This window comes from Giraffa tippelskirchi, chromosome 7 (assembly GCF_054371585.1).
Source record: "Giraffa tippelskirchi isolate mGirTip1 chromosome 7, T2T-mGirTip1v1.2.pri, whole genome shotgun sequence".
In the NCBI taxonomy this organism is placed as follows: Eukaryota; Metazoa; Chordata; class Mammalia; order Artiodactyla; family Giraffidae; genus Giraffa; species Giraffa tippelskirchi.
Genome location: NC_137281.1, coordinates 161,810,153 through 161,829,938, shown reverse-complemented (window position 1 = coordinate 161,829,938; position 19,786 = coordinate 161,810,153). Strand labels below are relative to the sequence as shown.

General features: G+C 47.7%; 1 protein-coding gene across 17 annotated transcripts; it reads left to right on the top strand.

Annotated features, from left to right (window-relative positions):
• Window positions 1–305: 305 nt before the first annotated feature.
• Window positions 306–14,529, top strand: PATL2 (PAT1 homolog 2). Of its 17 annotated transcripts, none has more exons than XM_081510939.1 (17): window positions 306–425; window positions 893–1,050; window positions 1,238–1,279; window positions 5,501–5,591; window positions 6,203–6,396; window positions 7,015–7,095; window positions 7,788–7,930; window positions 8,435–8,506; window positions 8,717–8,855; window positions 10,304–10,424; window positions 10,522–10,619; window positions 10,830–10,883; window positions 10,984–11,117; window positions 11,240–11,399; window positions 11,885–12,025; window positions 12,690–12,787; window positions 13,568–14,529. In XM_081510939.1, the coding sequence occupies exons 4-17, from the start codon at window positions 5,549–5,551 to the stop codon at window positions 13,743–13,745; spliced, it is 1,656 nt and encodes a 551-aa protein (XP_081367065.1). In that variant the 5' UTR covers window positions 306–425; window positions 893–1,050; window positions 1,238–1,279; window positions 5,501–5,548; the 3' UTR covers window positions 13,746–14,529. The 17 variants fall into 17 exon arrangements, with proteins under 17 accessions (XP_081367065.1, XP_081367061.1, XP_081367057.1 ...); XM_081510935.1 differs by having other exon boundaries at window positions 8,426–8,506; XM_081510931.1 differs by having other exon boundaries at window positions 8,408–8,506.
• The last annotated feature ends 5,257 nt before the right edge of the window (window positions 14,530–19,786 follow it).

Here is a 19,786-nt window from a genome sequence, read left to right as displayed (position 1 = left end):
AAAAATCACACAAACTTCTATACAGTTTCAGGGGACCCTCTGATTAAGAGTGTTTGACAGAGGAGAAAGGGAAGAGGCTTGAGGAGGAGGATATTTGAAACAAATGGAAAGAGGATGAGCAGAGCAGCAAAGAGGCCAGAGAGAGACAGGCCGGGAAGCCAAGAAGAGCCGGGAGACAGGCTGCAGGACGCCGTGGGAGAGGAGGGACAGGAAGAGGACCGAGTCACATGCTGTTGGGACTTCTGCTGAGCTAAGTCGGAAACACGTCTTTTGCACTTAGCAGCAGCAGAAGCAGGAAATCACTCGGGGAGGGGGGATTTCCCTGGTGGTCCAGCAGCTAAGACTGTGCGCTCCCAGTGCAGGAGGCTCAGGCTCCATCCCTGGTCAGGGAACCAGATCCCGCAACTAAGACCTGGCACAGCCAAGTAAGTAAATAAATAAATTACCAAAAAAAAAAAGAAATCAGTGGAGATTCAGAGTAGTATTGAGAATAGTTTCTGAGGAGTGATGGGTAATGACAGTTCCAGATTGCTGTTGTTGTTGTTTTTAACCCAAGAAGTGTTGAGGGGTGGCACATGGGTAGAAGAGACGGTAGGAGACTTGTCTTGATGGTGTGTTTGCAGAGAACCAACATAAGGTTGAAAAATTGTCAGTTGTCCACAGAAAGTGTTGAGGGGCTTGTGGGATTAAGTCCATCCATCCCCTAGGGACTCCATATGATGGAATCAGAAGCCAAAGAGCAATGGCTGAAGGAATGATGCGTTAAGATGAAGAAGCTTGATTTGTCGGGTAGGAGGGAGATAAGGGGCAGTTAACATTAGAAAGGAAAACAAGAAAGTAACTTTGTCTCTAAGAATGGACATGCCCTGATATTTCTCTGCTTTCCTATCAGAAGAAGGCAGGGAAAATGGAGAGGATAAAGACACAGAGGAGAGAAGCAGGCCTGAAGCGGCCAGAGGGCACAGGGTCCCAGGAGAGAGGCTGGACTTGGACAGGAGGAGGGACACCCCCACCCCCACCACCAGGCAGAACAAGGCGAGGAGGTCTGTGGTATGTATACGTTTACTCCAAGTATAAATGTAAGTGAAAGTCGCTCAGTTGTGTCCGACTCCTTGAGACCCCATAGCCTATACAGTCCATGGAATTCTCCAGGACAGAATACTGGAGTGGGTAGCCTTTCCCTTCTCCAGGGGATCTTCCCAACCTATGGATCGAACCCAAGTCTCCCACATTGCAGGGAGATTCTTTACCAGCTGAGCCACCAGGGAAGCCCATATATGTAAGTAGATCAGCCCAAATGGCCTCTGTGTGAGTGCTAAGTCACTTCAGTCGTGTCCGACTCTGTGCAACCTGTGGACTGTAGCCTGCCACGCTCCTCTGTCCATGGGATTCTCCAGGTAAGAATACTGGAGTGGGTTGCCATGCCCTTCTCCAGGGGATCTTCCCGACCCAGGGATCAAACCTGCTTGTCTTGCATCTCCTACATTGGCAGGTGGGTTCTTGACCACTAACACCACCTGGGAAGCTCAAAATGGCCTCTATTTTCTCATTAACGTAAGGGGTGAGGTTGAGAGTCACCCTTTACTGCTGAGAGTCAAAAGATGAGATTGTCCGGGGGCCCTGAGGACAATGGTTATGTTTTAGAATACTTGATGATTGACAGATGGGAGAGGAAGCTGAATAAGAACAAGAAAAGAACTCAGCAGGCTGGTGAGAGACAGGTCCTGACAGAAAGCAAACAGCATGTTCCGGTGGGGTAACTGAGGAGAGTCTGGGGAAGGGAGTATTTATCAAGCTGTGAGCAGGGTTAGGGGGAAGCATAAAGAGTAGTGAAGTCCACAGGGCCTCGCAAGAGACGGAGCCTTGTGAGGTGAGAGGAGAGAGTTTGGCACCAAAAACAGAAGTGAGTGAACAGCCTTTGGCACACGGCAGACAAACAGGCCTGCAAGAGCTGAGCAATCTTGGTTGTTCTCTGCCTGTTGCTGCTGACAATTGTAGCTAAACTTCTCCTTGATAAAGCTGTTGTTGTTGTTTAGAAGCTAAGTTGTGTCTGACTCTTTGCAAGTCCATGGATCGTAGCCCGCCAGGCTCCTCTGTCCATGGGATTTCCCAGGCAAGAATACCGGAGTGAGGTGCCATTTCCTTCTCCAGGGGATCCTCCCGACCCAGGGATCCAACCCAAAGATCCTGCACTGGCAGGCGGATTCTTTACCGCTGAGCCACCAGGGAGCCCCTCACAAAGCTAAACAATGCTGATCAGTCTCTGACTTCATGTGAATGTGCACCTGGCACCCTTCTCCCCTGCACTCTCTTGTAGCATTCTGCGTTTCAAAAAAGCCATCAATCCTGTAACTTCAGGGACTACAGACTCAGTTGCTGAGTTGCCTGATGCCAGCTGTGGCTTTTTTGAAAATTTGCCAAAGGAAAAAAATATATAAGCAAGACCTTCATGAGGGTATAAAGCCTCTCCCTGTCCCCAAGGGGGGGGCGCATGGTTCTTGAGGCACTGGTCTACTGTGTTTTCCTTTTGCCTGGTAAAAAGAATATAGCTATTCTTTTCTGTTTCCTCCAAACTCTGTCACCGCATTTCTATTTGGCATCGGAGGACCGGGAGCCAAGATTTTGGCAACAAGAGCAGGTCCCAGATCTCAGAGAGAAGGGATGCTGTTAGGAGAGGGCCATCACAGTGGAGCCCCACTGGACGCAGATGCTGAAGTTACCTGCCAGCCAGCCAGCCTTCCTGTCTCTAGGTTCTGGTAACCCCTCTGTCCTCTTGCCTAAAGTGGTTACAACCAGGTATACTAGTCCCAGGGGACTGTACTATTCCTTATGATCATACTATATTCATTCTATACATTTAAAAAAATTCTATCTTAATAAATATAATTTTATTATAATTATCCAATTTGAATGTACTATTTCCTAAAGAAACTCTCGCTTATATATGGTGTTTTGAAAAGACAAACTCTGGAAAGAATAAAAGATGCAGGGTGTAATATATAAATAATACTAGAAATTAAAAGAAGGACAAAGTACAGATATAGCAAGCATTTGAAAAATACTCCTATACTATGAAGGATTTTATGCCAAAAAACTTGAAAACTTACAAGAAATAAACAAATTCCTAGAAGATATATAATTGAACCAAAAAGCTTCAAGAAGAAATTGAAAACCAGTATAGACCAACAACCATCAAAGAAACTGAAATAAAGGATTAAAAATCTCCCCATAAAAGTGAGATGGTCCTTAGGTGTTTTACTTAGCAAATGTAAACATTTCTAATGTATCTTTTAAAAAAAATTGAAGTAACTGATTTACAATATTATGTTACTTTCTTTTGAATAACAAAGTGATTGTTATACATATATGTAAAAATACATATTCTTTTTTATATTTTTCCACTATGTTTTATCACGGGATACTGAATACTGCACTGTACAGTTCTAATGTACCTTTTATCTGATCCAACTTTTCAAAATTTATTTTATTTTAGTTGGCTGTGCTGAGTCTTAGTTGCGGCACTCAGGGTCTTTAGTTGCAGCTTGTGAACTCTTAGTTACAGCATGTGGGATCTAGTTCCCTGACCAGGGATCAAACCCAGGCCCCCTGTATTGGGAACTCAGAGTCTTAGCCACTGAACCACCAGGGAAGTGCCCTGTCTGTACTTCTTATTCTATTTTGGGAAGCTCTAAGAAGCTCTAAGAAATTGGTTCATTCACTATTTATTCACATAATGCCACCATTGGTAGCATTGTTTCATTCACTGTTTAACTCAGGCTTGGCTTAAACGTAGCATAAACTGTGGCAGAAGCTAGAAAAATCTACAGGATCCGTAGACATGTAAGACTTCAGGCAAAGGGAGGAAACTTTCAGAGAGCCTCTAGGTCCCAAGTGAAACTTCAAACGGCCAAGACAGGGCTGTGATCTTGCAGACTGAGCCCAAATTGCCCTGTTTGGGTACTAGTGACATAAGAAGTCCCTTTTTTTTTTTTTTTTAAGAAGTCCCTTCAGAATGAAGGTCTGCATGCAGCAAGTGACTCTGCCCAACACCTGGTCACTATACCAGCCTAACCAATTCCTTCTGGAACACTGAAAGTCACCATTTGGCCCTTTTGATGACAATACCAGGGTTAATTATTAGGACGTTATTGGGAGAAACAGCTGAATAACATTACCGAAAAGGACTAAACCCAACTAGGTATTTGAAGAGTTTCAGTAACTTTCAAGCTACTTAAATTTTCCCCCTCACTCATATAGTTCTAACCTACAGAGAAATTTTGAAAAGAATATTTTTCTTTGGAGGCACCAGAATCGTGGCTCTATAACCATGACAATAGGCCTCTTACTTGCATTTTTTAATGAAGAGAATTATCTTCATTTTTAAGTTTTATTCAGAGGTTGTGTAAAGCCTGTGTACTTCAGCTGAACACAGGATGTGGGCACAGACACCAGAATCGCTGAGGGGCTCGATGAGGCCCAGATGGGTCTCAGCATTTGCTACCAGCAGTCCTGAGGTGTTGATTTTTGTTGTTATTTCCTTTTCTTTTTACTCCTGAGCATCAGAACCAGGTTTCCATTTACAGCAGCTGAGAAGATAGGGGATTATCCATGTAACTCATGTAGAAGTGTTTTCATCTGGGAGATCTGACTGCTGCATTCACTAGAAGTGGGTAACAGACTCAAGCTCAAGCAGACACAAGTTCACCAGGCAGGGCAAGCATCTCCAGGTGGCCCTTCAGGATCCACAAGCATCCTGCCCTGAAGCACTGAGAACTTGGCTACTCTATAGTAGCCTCACGACCCACCAGGGATTTCCTGTCTAATTTAATGGAGCAAGTTTAGGGATTGAAGAGAACATAACCTGACAAAGTTCCTATTAAGAGTGTGGAAAACAGGGATCCTCTTCTTAAATACCTGCTCCCAAATAACTCATCCCAATAAACTGTACTCACACCACCGATGGTTCAAAATGCACTCTAATTCTCTTGCCCTTTCAAGGGTTTTCTTTCTCATGAGTTTGTGTTCTGACATTTCTACCCAGATGCAGTGGTTGGAGGTGCTGGCCCTTTAACGGGGGAGCAGGGCAGGGGCTGGGACTCTTAAAGCCGGGGCAGCAAGCCTGCCCGCCCCAGCCGCCATGGCCACACTGAGCAGAAAGGACAGCCACGGTGCTGGGGTGGGTGCTGGGGTGGGTGCTGGCACCCAGGCGGCTGTGAGCCCCTCCCTGTGCACAGACTGAGGCTGGTGGTGACTGCGTGGGAGTGCTGCTCCTCCAACTCCTAGCCCTGCTTCTCCTTTCTGTCCCTTTGCAGGACAGCTCCCTAAAGCTGAGGTCAGAGGGTGGGAGGTTTAGGGCTGTTTGAGAGCCCGGGATTCTGCTCCTTGGAGATCTGGATCAAAACTTTTCTGACAGTTTTGCTGGGGGGAGACCTTGGTTGTTTTCGATGCCAGACCATCCTTTACTAAGGACAGGGGTCTCTGGGTCTCTTCCTTGTCCCAGGTTCACCTTCCAGAGGCTAACAGTGCTCTCTCGCCAGAGGAAACAGCCATGGAGCAAGTCTGCCAGCCGGAAAAGATAAAATGCCTCCAAGGTAATATCACCAAGTGGTCTGTGGTATCTGATAAAAGTCCCAGGAGTGCAGCGGCTTGGGGGTGTAGTTCAGTGGATAAACATGGGTTTGAGTCATAACTGCTGTGAGTGATTCCCAAGTTCTTTTACCTACTGCTACATCATGAGGGTGACTGAAATCACGTTTATGGGGTCTATTTTCCTCACCTTCAGAGAAAAATGATCAACACCAGCATTGTATTGTTGTTGTGAGCAATACATGAACATATCCACGTAAAGTCTCTGGCACACGAGAGTTAAATTGCCATGAGTCAGGGCAGCTGGAACTTGATTAAAGAGGCACCGAAAGGGCTGTCAGGGGGATGAGCAGGTGGAGAAGGCTGTGGTGGTGCTAATGAGGCCATGGAAGAGGGGCTGAGGAAGGGGAAGGCGATTGGCACCTGCCAGGTTCTATTTGCTCAAGTCAGGGGTGGCTAGGGGCGCCCTGGGGTAGTGAGGCTGAGTTGAACTTATACAGCACGAGGCAATGTTTGAAGATGGTGCTGGAGATGGCTTGTGAACAGAAGGACTAAGAGAAGCATCCTCTGTAGGCCAGGCCCTTCACAGCTGAGCCTGCTTCTACTTCCTCCACAGGCTCCCACTTAAACCAAGGCTCAGGCAAGTCCCATGTCCCCTTGGCTCTCGAGGAAGAGCTGGTGTCTACCTCTCAATTGGAGGAAGAGGAACTGGATCCAGATTTAGCACCAGACGTGGAGGAGGAGGAAGTGGAGGAGGAAGAGAATGATCTGGGGGACCCAGCTGTCCTCAGCGCTGTCCATAACAGCCAGGTGCCACGGCAGGAGGGTGTGGGGTTGTCCCGAACGGTCTGCATCTCACAGGCTGTTGCTCCACATCTCTCTTCTCCTCACTCCTCTCTAGGTGGGTGAACACTTTCTGTTTCAGGCTTGAACCCCAGTAGAGACTCTCGCCTTCCTTCCCTCCTTCCGTCTGTCTCCTGCTTAGTTTCTGATGCTGCCCTCACCTTGAATGCAGGTCCAGCAGGGCTGCATCACCTACCCAGGGATGCTGGCTCTGCTCCTGAAATGAGTCATTTTCATTTCAGCTGATGAAATGAGTCATGTTTGACCTTGGACCCCTGTGTCTTTGCAGTCCCTTGGATTCCATCAGCACATGGGGAGGCACAAGGGGTTCCCATGCAGAAATGAAGTTACTCAGATCCTGCTTCAACTTAACTCCTCAGATGCCAGGCTAGATTCACTTTGGTGGAAGGAGAGGGGGTTCTGACCCTACTGACTTTGAAATTGAGGGAGGGCCAGGCTGCCTGTATCCTGGGTATTGGAAATGGTTGGTCCTGCTGCTCACCCCCCCCCCCCATTAACACTGGTGAATGTAGATGTTATCACAGGGGCTCATTCCTGCCTGGGTTTTCCTCCCTCCCATTCCAGAAAGGTCTTCTCAGCTCCCCTGGAATCACGGCCCCTGGTGTTGTGGGGATGGCCCCTGCCTCCTTGCACTTTCTGTGGCAGGTGAGTGTCTCCAGTCTCCATGCTGTGAGAAAGAGACGGGGTGCTGAGAAGCAGTGTTTGGAGGGTCTCCCTTCTTAACATTACACTCTGCTCTTGACCTTGCTCTGGGGGTGCAGCAAAGTGAGGTGAGGGTATGGACGAGGGGACGCCTGTCGTGCAGAGAAGCTTGGTAAAGGACAGAGCAGGTCCTGGGACAGCTGGCCGTCCTGGTGCAGAAACGACAAACAATTCCAGCTGACAGAACATAAATAGCACTGAGCCTCATGCTAGAAAGAGCACATGACCTGGAGTGGAGGGGCTGTCAGAAATCCAGCAGGGAGAAGAGAAGTGAACTGTAGGCTAAGTCCGAGAAGAGCTGAGCATCGCCCCAGGGCTGAAGACGAGGTCTGACGGACACTCAGAGGAGGAAAAGAAGGGGAGTTGACCCACACAGAGGAGAAAGCACAGGCTTCCACTCTGTCAGGGGCCAAGAGTTACTCCCTCGGGGGTGACAAACCTGTTGGAAACAAGAAGAGGGCCCACAGTCTGGTGTCTTCACAACTGGCTTGAGGGGCCCCAATTTGGCAAATGTTGGGTGAGGTTCTTCAAGGCAAAGGCAGGTGAGACCCTAGGGCAGAAAGGCAATCAACAGCAAAGGCAGGACCCTGTTGGTGGAGACGTGCTTTTCTCAGACCCTGAAATTCCTCTCGCAGACCCTGGACCACCTGGCTCCCCTTCCGTTCCGGCCCGCCCTTCCCAGCGCCAGCTCTGCCGCCCGCCACTTTGGACCTCGACTGCTCGCACCAGACCCGTCGCTCCTCTGCAGCTCGTCCACCTCGTGGCCCCTTAGGCTCAGGTGCTGGATCAGGGCGCCCCCCCCCTGGGGTCCAGTCAGGCTGGGTTTATCTCCAAAAGATGGGAGGTAGTAGCTGAGGAGGCATGGCTGACCTTCTACCAGCTGCCACAGAAAAATACTTAGAGAAACTCACTAACGGAAGGGTGAAATGACATGTAGTCCCTCCCCTCACAGGTGAGGAGATGGAAGCCCAGCACTATCTGAGGTCAGCTGGCCCAGGAGGACTGAGCCTAGGACTCAGACGTCCTGATAGCCAGGCCAAATGGTTTTCTATCATGTCAGGATTTCCTGCAGCCCCATTTCGGGGATATACATCTTGGAGGGGATGTGAACCCTGCTGAGCTAGGATAGTGATGCTTCATGTGGCTGACATTGGGCAGGGTCCTAAGCAGGTCAGGTCCCATAGCTGTCCGGCTGAGGTTCCCAGAGGCTAAAGGAAAGGGGCAGGGTGCTAAGTAAGAGCTTGCTCCCACTCAGCCCATGTTTCTTTCTAAGTCTCCCCAGTCATCTGACCCAGCTCCACCCTCAGCACCAGCAGATCTTGAAGCAGCAGCAACAGCACGGTCAACCTCAAAGGTAAAGCCTAGAGGAGGAGCAGGGTTGAGGGGAGCCCCCTGCATGCTGGGTTTTCCCTTGTGGCAAGGCACCTTCCCCAAAGCCCCACCACCCTCCCCCTGATATCCAGCTCCAGGCTCTCTGCTCCTTGTGGGGGGGGCGGGAGGCAGAGGTTGAGGGGGGAGGGGTCAGGGAGGTGTAGATCTAAAGAGCCCTCCTCCTGGCTTGAAGTCTCCCAGCCAAGAAGTGGCCTCAGCAGCCAGACTCCTATGCTAACCTCATGACGCAGAAAGAGAAGGACTGGGTGGTAAAAGTGCAGATGGTTCAGCTGCAGAGTGAGAACCCCCGCCTCGATGACTATTACTACCAGGTGAGTCCCAGGGCCTCTGACCTTGGGGTCAAATGGGCCTGACTCCGTAGCCCTGAGAGTCTCCCTTCAGCTTACAGTCGCCACGTGCCTTCTCATGGGAGGGAAGACTGTGAAAGGATGGGGTCATATTTATATAGTCGACATCCAAACTCCTTCCCTTTCTCCTAAATTTCAGCTGCAGGGGATTATTTGTGATTCCCTAAACACTCTGAGATTTTTGTCTCCATCCTTTGACAAGAATTGCTCCTATTCAGTCTGAAAATGAGGACATTCTCATCTTTTGTACACATTGGTTTCTCTTAGAAATGACTTGTTGTAAACATTCAGCTACTTAACTTTTACTTTTTTTTAAGATCTAAAACACAAGGAACTTTTATAGGTAATGGGATTCAATTTCTTGAACAAATGTGGCAGGTTTTTTGACTCCTTTCTGTCTTCTTCCTGTCTGACCTTTGTCCATGAGTTCTGGGTTGTCTGGGCTTCCCTTTGGCTCAGACGGTAAAGAATCTGCCTGCAGTGCAAGAGACCCGGGTTCAGTACCTGGGTTGGGAAGATCCCATGGAGAAGTAAACGGCTACCCACTCCAGTATTCTTGCCTGGAGAATTTCACGGACAGAGGAGCCTAGTGGGCTACAGTCCATGGGGGCACAAAAAGTCGGACATGACTGAGCAATTAACACTTTCACTTTCTGGATTGTCTAAGTTTTATTTCACTTTCTCTTCAACCTACCTGAGCCCACTAGCAAGGTTGCCACTTTATCTCCTTCCTATTGACATTAGGTTCTTCCTTTCTTCCCATCACACTTCAAAACCCCTCTGCCTTCTGCCAGGATCACTTGAATGTGATCATCTTACACTCTTGACTTTTAGACATTGCTTCTTAATGAAGGAGCTTTTTCAAACCTTTGACTCAGTCAGTGGCTTTATTTTCGTTCTGGATTTCACAGTCTTAAGATAGTAGAGCTGCTGCGCCAGTCCACACAAGGGTAGAACTGGCCTAGAGGCCAGTTGACAGTAGTGTCCTCTCTGTCCTTCAATGGACAGAGGTGGTCTGTCATGCCATCAGAGAACACTGATTTCGGACAGAACAGGTAGGACCATCAAATTAAAATGGGGAGAGGAGAGGATGGGGTGACTGCGTATAACTTAGAATAAGGAGTTAAGGAAGCCTGCAGACCCTGGGACACATTTACTTCTGGGCTCTCTGCTTTGCTTCTCTGCCTTTCCATCCTAGCTCTTCAAGTCCTTAGGATGGGGGCCCCAGATCAGGTGGCATGGGGTGTAGGGTGCTGAAGATGTTTTATAGTGGCTCTAGAAGGGCCTTACTTCCCAGGAGCCTTTCTGGAATGAATGCTGTAGACAAGGGTGTACTAAGAGGTTGCACTGGAGAACCCTAACTCTTAAGTTCAGCCAACAAATATACATTTGACTAATCCATGAACTCTCAGGAATATTATCAGAAACTAGAGAAGAAGCAAGCAGATGAAGAGCTGCTTGGGCGAAGAAGCAGGTTTGAGTCTCTCAAGCTGGTCACACCTTACATTCAGAAGGCGGAGGCTTATGAATCAGGTAGGCCCGGGGCTGACCTGCTGGGCTGGGGCGGACATCTGGCTGGACCCAGGCGGAAAGCAGAGGGGCGCATGCCTGTCTGACTCCTTCCACACAGTGGTTCGAATCGAGGGTTCCCTGGGCCAAGTAGCTGTATCGACGTGTTTTACCCCTCGCCGAGCTATTGATGCTGTGCCCCACGGAACTCAAGAGCAGGTAGGAGCTTATCTTCCTACAGCCTTTTTCTTTCCCTGTGTTTTGGAGCAAGGTCTAGAGCGCTGTCATGCTTGAGTTCAGATTGTGAGCTAAGAGAAAGAGGAGTGATCAGGCTTTGCGATTTAGTCTTTTCAGCTCATGTCCTGGCCTGCCCAGGCGTGGGCTGCTGCTGTTGGAGGTGTGGCTGACAGCCAGGGACTCTATCTCTAGGAGACAGGAGCTGCAAGCAGCCAGAGGCTTTGGGTGCTGTACCGGATTGAGAAGGTGAGACCTCAGCCGTAGCAGTGAGTTCCTCGCCTCCCTTGAGAACAGGATACGCTCACGTTGACCCTGTCCTCCTCTCTCCCCACCCTCACATTCCCAGATGTTCCTTCAGTTACTGGAGGTAGAGGACGGCCAGAAGCCTGGGCCTGCACAGCCCCGTGACTTGGAGCAGCAGAGCAGCCGGGTTGAGAAGCTCTTCCAGGCCTTAAAGGTCCAGGGGCAGAACAATCTGGAGTGAGTGTGGGACCGTCACACCCCATCCCAGGAGGAGACAGTGGCTTAGCTTTGGCCCCTCCCTTCTGGCACCGGCCCTCTGCTCTAGCTGAGCCCTGCGGTGTTCGCCTGTGTCCCTGCAGGGCAGAGGATGACGGCTTCCTGCAGGCCCTGTCCCTGGGGAAGGGGAAAGCCCTGGTGGCCCGGCTCCTCCCCTTCCTGCCCCGAGATCGAGCTGTCAGCTTGCTGCTGGCCATCACCCGCCACCTGCCCTTCCTGGTCAAGAGGGACGTGGCCGATCAGGTATTGTGGCACGGAGTGGAGGAAAGGATGGTTTTGTGGATGGGTTAGCAATGCTTATCCCTTCTCCTCCTTCCACTCCCCACCCTCAGAGAAGCCAGAGGTTTTGGGCGGTGAGGGGGCCTGACCCTGCCACCCTCAGGGGAGGGGCTTATAGAAGCCTCCCACAGGAGCAGCTGATCTCTGATCTTCAGGCACAGTGAAGAAAGGAAAACCCGCGGGCATATGGTTACACAGGTGTGCGTGTGCTAGGCGGTTAGAGAAGATGAGGACCCCTGATAAGTGCCGAGCCCCAGAGCGCCTCTGCTTAGGGAAGGCGTGTAGGACAAGTGGGTGCTGAAGGGCCGCTGTTAGGGTGAAGACACCCGAGCGGTGACCGGCCTGGTAGGTCTGAGCTGACCAGCAGGGACTAGAAGCAGGCTGGCCAGAAAGAGACTGGAGGTGAAGTTGTCAAGGAGTCAGAGAGGCTCTTACCGATCTTAATGCAGGCCCTGAAAACGTTATTTCAACCTCTGAGCAAATGTATCAGGCACTTGACCTTCCGCGAACTCCTCCAAGGACTTCAGGGACTCATGCTGCTACCACCTGGCTCCTCAGAGAGGCCGATCACTGCAGTGCTTCAGAATCAGGTAACACGTGTGGGAGGCTTTGGTCTCTCCACAGGAGGCCCCGGGGGCTACCTGGAGTGGACCCAGGGTGGGGTTGCTTTTTTTAACAAGCTCCAGATGATGATGGTGCCTCTAGATCAGAAGTCACCAAACATTTTTGATAGTGAATCCTTTTATTACCAAAAAAATTCTGAACTACACCACCTGTGTGTTTATAAATCACATACATGGAACCCTATACTTATATTAGGTGCATAATAAATACAAGGTGAGATCTATATGTGAAAGATCTCATATCTTCTAATATTCTGATGGAACCCCTTCTGAAGATCTCTGCCTTATGCAGTGCCTCTTAAAATGGGCCCCACATCCTACCCACATCAGATTCCTGGGTCCATTCCCACCCTACAGTCTCTGACTCCTCAGCATAGAGACCGCAAGTGTGCATTTCATCATCAGCTCCCCAGAGAAATCTTTTGGACAATTCAGAGCAGTGATTTCCTTGGAAAGAGCTCAGAGTTTCTTGGCCAGCCAGGGTAAAACCTGATGGGTTTATGGGTGTTGGACTCTGTCTGTGCCTGTGAACCTGCCCTTTTAGTTGGGAAACAACAGAACCAGGGAAGCACTGGATGCCTATGGTAAACTCATTCTTACCCTGGACACTTTGACACTTTGTCACTTGCAGTTTGGCATATCTTTGCTCTATGCCCTGTTAAGTCATGGGGAGCAGCTGGTATCACTGAATTCTTCCCTCAAGGAGCCCAGCAGTGACCATTCAGCTTGGTAAGATCATAAAAACCTTGTAAATACTATCTCAGCAAACTGGAATGTGTGCTAAGTTGCTTCAGTCGTGTCCAACTCTTGGTGACCCTATGCACTGTATCCTGCCAGACTCCTCTACCCGTGAGATCTCTAGGCAAGACTGCTGGAGTAGGGTGCCGTGCCCTCCTCCAGGGGATCTTCCCAACCCAGGGATCAAATCTGCATCTCCTGCATTGACAGGCAGGTTCTTTACTGCTAGCACCACCTGGGAATCCCCCCGGGGATATGTAGGCTAAGCCAGATGAGCTGTTTCCTGAGTGGTTTAATCAAGCACCAGGGAGGAGGTTGGACAGAGAAAAGTCCACCTGCAGAGTTGTAGCTGTTTTGCCTTTTTTTTTTTTCTATAGTGCCTAGAGCGCTGTCCCCCATGGGAGGCAATATAAGGTCATTGAAGAGACAAGCCTTAGAGTATAACAGACCTAGGTGTGAATTCTGCTTCTGTCACTTACCAGCAGCATAACATTGGGGCATATTATTTCACTTTCTTTAGCCCGTTCCTCCTCTATAAACTAGGGATGTAAGGATGATGGTACTAACCAGTTAGAGATCTGAAGATTAAGCAAGACGGAAGATGTGTAAAGCACTAAGCATTGCCTGGCACATACCAAACAGGCAAATGTTCTATTAATTGTTGTAGGTGCAGAGGGTGGTGGTGGTAGAAGGATAACAAGAAACCTGGGCCCTGAGTCTATTTCCCGCATAAACACTAAGATGCCGATGTATCTCTTCTCTGCCCTCCAGGACAGACATGGTGGTTCTCACTGCCTGGGAGATTGCCCAGATGCCTGCAGCCTCTCTGGCAGAGCCCCTGGCCTTCCCCAGCAACCTTCTCCCCCTGTTCTGTCACCACGTGGACAAACAGTTGGTACAGAAGCTGGAGGCTAGGATGGAGTATGTGACCGTTGAAATAAGATCATAGCCCCGGGTTGAACCCCAGACTAGGTTCTATCACTTCTCTACTATGTTTAAACCAAGAGTATGGAGGGTAACTTGTTTTTCGAAGTATTTCTAGACATGGGTACTTACTGAGTAACCAGTCTGCTCCAAGTTAGGGTTGTATGGCCTGTTTCTTCAGCCAAACCTTTCCATTTTTTTCCTAGGAACTTTGAGTATTTATCACACTAAGCTATTTGAGAGTAAGAATTAGTTTGAGAAGATGAACTGTTCATTCAAAAAGTATTTGAGGGACAACTCAAATGTAAACAAGATGTAAACACACAAAGAACATGTAGGTCATCTTTCCTCAGAACTTTGCATCTGCTGGACAGAGATACTAATCACATCACACAATACTTTAAAGGGAAGTTATTTGGAGTTGATCCCTCTTTTTGTAGGTTTGTTTTGATCTACTGATCAAGTTGTTCCAGAATGCCTATGTATGGGGAAAGTTTAGTGATCAGACACTAGCTGTGTATAGGTTTTGCCTACAGGGATCCAGAGTCTGAAGACAGTTGTACGCCTTCATATATCAGCAAACCCTGCCCAAAACCTTTTCTCATGCTTCAAAAAACTGAACTATGTGCCTAATGAGGCAGAGCAAAATAAGGTATAATTAAAAAAATAACAGAATGAAGTGCTTCAGCTTGTTTGTAACTTAAGAGGTATAATCAAAGTCACTTTCTTTTGTGTGAAGCTTCACAAGTGTCCTTAATGTACGGGACAAGTCCTTGTTGTGTTGAATAATAGATTGACTTTGAAAACTGTTTTGGTGTTGCCATTTTTTATAAGTAGCCCTAGCTGAGTTAGGAGGGTTGGATAGAAGTATCTCCCTTGAGATATGAGATGTTTGGTTTACTTTGACAAACAGGGTCATTCACTCATCAACAAACACTAGAGCCCCTTTTTTGAACCAGGTACCACTTTCGGTGGCTGAGAAACAGTGATGACCAAAGAAAAGCCCTTGCTCTTCTGAAGCTTACATTCTGGCTGGACAGGGACTGACAGAAGATACCAAGTAGTAATAAACACTGTGGTGGAAACACAATTGGAGGATGAGTGACTGGAGTGAAATGGAAGGCCTGTCAATTAGAGGTTAAAATTAGGCTGGAATCAAAGACGAGTATTCCATGCAGAGGCAATAGTGAGCACAAAGCCCCTAAAGTGAGAACGAACTTGGTGTGTGTGAAGAAAAGAAAGAAGGAAAATGTGGCTGAAGTACACAGATAAGGGGTGGGGGTGATGAGGTATGAGAGCAGGAGGCAGGGAACACATCTGTAACCCTTTTTAAAAAAAATCTGGGTTTTCCACTGTGCTAGGAGGTCAGTACTTTGAACAGGGAAGTGACTTTGATTTTGTCCCTTTTGTTTTGAGACACTCATTCTTGACTGCTGATTGCTAGGTGAACAGGACAGAAAGCAGAGGGAAAAAATGTTCAAAAGTTTTGTGTTTTTTTTCCCCCTCAAAGTTGGAACAAGAATTGAAGAGCTGTGGGGACAGAAAGAGAAGAGGTTTGGAAGAGGTTTTGGAAATCAGATTTGACAGACATTGCTGATGGGCTGGATAAGGGTGGTGGTGAAGAATCCAGGATGCCTCTCTGGCCGAGTGAATGGTGGGTGCCCTAGACTAATGTGGGGAAAACAGAAAAATGCATTTGGGGAGTAATCATCAATATCTTAGACATTTTATATGAGTCCTGTTAGAAATCCAAGTAGATGTATCAAGTAGGTAAAGAGCAGAGTCTGGAGTTGAAGGGAAAGGTCAGCGGTAAAGACACCGAAGTGGGAGCTATCATCACACGGAGGCATCATGAGCTGGGCGAGAGGGAAAGACGACACAGGAGGAAAAGCCGCCCTAGGGGACTGAGGAGGTGTTGCCTGGGGGAAGGGATGGGGAGAGAACTAGGGGTACCAAAGCCGGAAAAACAGTGTTTCAAGGGGGGAGTGTGGGATGAAGAGAGAGAAGTAATGGTTGGTTTTGGCATTTCTGCTCATTGACCTTAAGGGACAGCTGAGGTGGAGATGGGGGCCTGAATAGAAGGGTCGAGGGAAGGAGAGAGGGGTTGACTACAGAAAGCGTCAATTTGGAATCTTCTGAAAGGGAAGCAGAGCAATTGTGACAGTAGGTAGTGCTCAGTGTAGGTTAAAAGACTATTTTATTTTTAAAGTGACATGTATATATTATCACGAAAGGACTCCTATAAAGGCATGGGGGAAGGGCAGGCACGGTGGAGAGAAAAAGGTTACAAATTCCCACAAGAGGAGGATGGGAAGCAAAGCACAGATAGGAGTTGGCCTTTGATAGCTGTGTGACCCCCACAGACTGTGAAAGAGAAGCTGTTAAGAAAGGCACTGCTCTCCTCAAGGAGACTTTTCCAAAATGTCTCCTCCCTACCTCTTCTTGCCCCCTCTGCTGTGATCTTGGGTCATATAGTTCTTAAAGGAAAGAGAAGTGGGAAACAGGAACTCGACCACTTCCACCCTTTCCCCAGCCTGTTATTAATATAATGGTATTATCTGACATCAGCATCAAGTCACCTGCACCATGACGGACTGGTCCAGTCCCTTGGACACTGCACCACCCAGGGCCTGTAAGCAGAAACAGCAGCCCAATAAGCAGTGGAGAAGGGAATGGCAAACCACTTCAGTGTTCCTGACTTGAGAACCCCACAAGCAGTATGAAAAGGCAAAAAGATAGGACACTGAAAGATGAACTCCCCTGGTCGGTAGGTGCTACTGGAGATGAGTGGAGAAATAACTCCAGAAAGAATAAAGAGATGGAGCCAAAGCAAAAACAACACCCGGTTGTGAATGTGACTAGTGATGGAAGTAAAGTCCGATGCTGTAAAGAGCAATATTGCATAGGAACCTAGAATATTAGGTCCATGAATCAAGGCAAATTGGAAGTGGTCAAACAAGAGATGGCAAGAGTGAACGTTGACATTTTAGGAATCAGTGAACTAAAATGGACTGGAATGGGTGAATTTAACTCAGATGACCATTATATCTACTATTGGAGGCAAGAATCCCTTAGAAGAAATGGAGTAGCCATCATAGTCAACAAAAGAGCCCAAAATGCAGTATTTGGATGCAATCTCAAAAATGACAGACTGTTCGTTTCAGAGGCAAACCATTCACTATCACGGTAATCCAAGCCTATGCCGTGACCAGTAACGCTGAAGAAGCTGAAGTTGAATGGTTCTATGAAGACCTCAAGACCTTCTAGAACTAACACCCAAAAAAGATGTCCTTTTCATTATAGGGGACTGGAATGCAAAAGTAGGAAGTCAAGAAACACCTGGAGTAACAGGCAAATTTGGCTTTGGAATACAGAATGAAGCAAGGCAAAGGCTAATAGAGTTCTGCCAAGAGAACGCACTGGTCATAGCAAACACCCTCTTCCAATGATACAAGAGAAGACTCTACACATGGACATCACCAGATGGTCAGCACTGAAATCAGATTGATTACACTCTTTGCAGCCAAAGATGGAGAAGTTCTATACAGTCAGCAAAAACAAGACCAGGAGCTGACTGTGGCTCAGATCATGAACTGCTTATTGCCAAATTCAGACTTAAATTGAAGAAAGTACGGAAAACCACCAGACCATTCAGGTATGACCTAAATCAAATCCCTTACGATTATACAGTGGAAGTGACAAATAGATTCAAGGTATTAGATCTGATAGAGTGCCTGATGAACTATGGAGGGAGGTTCGTGACACTGTACAGGAGGCAGTGATCAAGACCATCCCCAAGGAAAAGAAATGCAAAAAGGCAAAATGGTTGTCTGAGGAGGCCTTACAAATAGCCATGAAAAGAAGAGAAGCGAAAACCAAAGGAGAAAAGGAAAGATATTCCCATCTGAATGCAGAGTTCCAAAGAAGAGCAAGGAGAGATAAGAAAGCCTTCCTCAGCGATCAATGCAAAGAAAAAGAGGAAAACAATAGAATGGGAAAGTCTAGAGATCTCTTCAAGAAAATTAGAAATACCAGGGAACATTTCATGCAAGGATAGGCACAATAGAAAACAGAAATGGCATGGACCTAACAGAAGCAGAAGATATTAAGAAGAGGTGGCAAGAATACACAGAAGAACTGTACAAAAAAGATCTTCACCACCCAGATAATCACGATGGTGTGATCACTCACCTAGAGCCAGACATCCTGGAATGTGAAGTCAAGTGGGCCTTAGGAAGCATCACTACAAACAAAGCTAGTGGAGGTGATGGAATTCCAGTTGAGCTATTTCAACTCCTAAAAGATGATGCTGTGAAAGTGCTGCACTCAATATGCTAGCAAATTTGGAAAACTCAGCAATGGCCACAGGACTGGAAAAGGTCAGTTTCCATTCCAATCCCAAAGAAAGGCAATGCCAAAGAAAGCTCAAACTACTGCACAATTGTATTCATCTCACATGCTAATAAAGTAATGCTCAGGATTCTCCAAGCCAGGCTTCAACAGTATGGGACCCGTAAAGGTCCAGATGTTCAAGCTGGTTTTAGAAAAGGCAGAGGAACCAGAGATCAAATTGCCAACATCTGCTGGATCACAGAAAAAGCAAAAGAGTTCCAGAAAAACATCTGTTTTATTGACTACGCCAAAGACTTTGACTGTGTGGACCACAACAAACTGGAAAATTCTTCAAGAGATGGGAATACCAGACCACCTGACCTGCCTCCTGAGAAATCTGTATGCAGGTTAGGAAACAACAGTTAGATCCGGACGTGGGAACAACAGAGTAGTTCCAAATCGGAAAGGAGTACGTCAAGGCTGTATATTGTCACTCTGCTTATTTAACTCACTCTGCTTATTTAACTTATATGCAGAGTACATCATGAGAAACACTGGGCTGGATGAAGCACAAGCTGGAATCCAGATTCAGTTCAGTTCAGTTCAGTCGCTCAGTTGTGTCTGACTCTTTGCGACCCCATGAACCGCAGCACACCAGGCCTCCCTGTCCATCACCAACTCCCCGACTCCACCCATACCCATGTCCATCGAGTCGGTGATGCCATCCAGCCATCTCATCCTCTGTCGTCCCCTTCTCCTCCTGCCCTCAATCTTTCCCAGCATCAGGGTCTTTTCAGATGAGTCAGCTCTTTGCATCAGGTGGCCAAAGTATTGGAGTTTCAGCTTCAACATCAGTCCTTCCAATGAACATCCAGGACTGATCTCCTTTAGGATGGACTGGTTGGATCTCCTTGCAGTCCAAGGCACTCTCAAGAGTCTTCTCCAGCACCATAGTTCAAAAGCATCCATCAAGATTGCCAGGAGAAAGATCAATAACCTCAGATGTGCAGATGACACCACCCTTATGGCAGAAAGTGAAGAACTAAAGAGCCTCTTGATGAAAGTGAAAGAGGAGAGTGAAAAAGTTGGCTTAAAGTTCAACATTCAGAAAACTAAGATGACACCTGATCCCATCACTTCATGACAAATAGATGGGGAAACAGTGACAGCCTTTATTTTGGGGGGCTCCAAAATCACTGCAGATGGTGACTGCAGCCATAAAATTAAAAGACGCTTGCTCCTTGGAAGAAAAGTTATGACCAAACTAGACAGCATATTAAAAAGCAGAGACATTACCTTGCCCACAAAGGTCCAACTAGTCAAAGCTATGGTTTTTCCAGTAGTCATGTAGGAATGTGCGAGTTGGAATACAAAGAAAGCTGAGCGCTGAAGACTTGATGCTTTTGAACTGTGATGTTAGAGAAGACTCTTGAGAGTCCCTTCAACTGCAAGGATATCCAACCAGTCCATCCTAAAGAAGATCAGTCCTGGGTGTTCATTGGAAGGACTGATGTTGAAGCTGAAACTCCAATCCTTTGGCCACCTGACGCGAAGAGCTGACTCCTTTGAAAAGACCTCGATGCTGGGAAAGATTGAGGGCGGGAAGAGAAGGGGACCGCAGAGGATGAGACGGTTGGATGGCATCACCTACTGGATGGACATGAGTTTGAGTAAGCACAAGGAGTTGCTGATGGACAGCGAGGCCTGGTGCGCTGCACTCAATGGGGTCGCAAG

Bases quoted from the DNA above. Each gene is read 5' to 3' on its own strand.
- PATL2 (XM_081510929.1), top strand. From the start codon at position 5,138: ATGGCCACACTGAGCAGAAAGGACAGCCACGGTGCTGGG. The intron at 11,118-11,239 runs GTGAGTGTGGGA...GTGTCCCTGCAG, and splicing joins CAGGGGCAGAACAATCTGGA to GGCAGAGGATGACGGCTTCC. The intron at 11,400-11,884 runs GTATTGTGGCAC...ATCTTAATGCAG, and splicing joins AGAGGGACGTGGCCGATCAG to GCCCTGAAAACGTTATTTCA.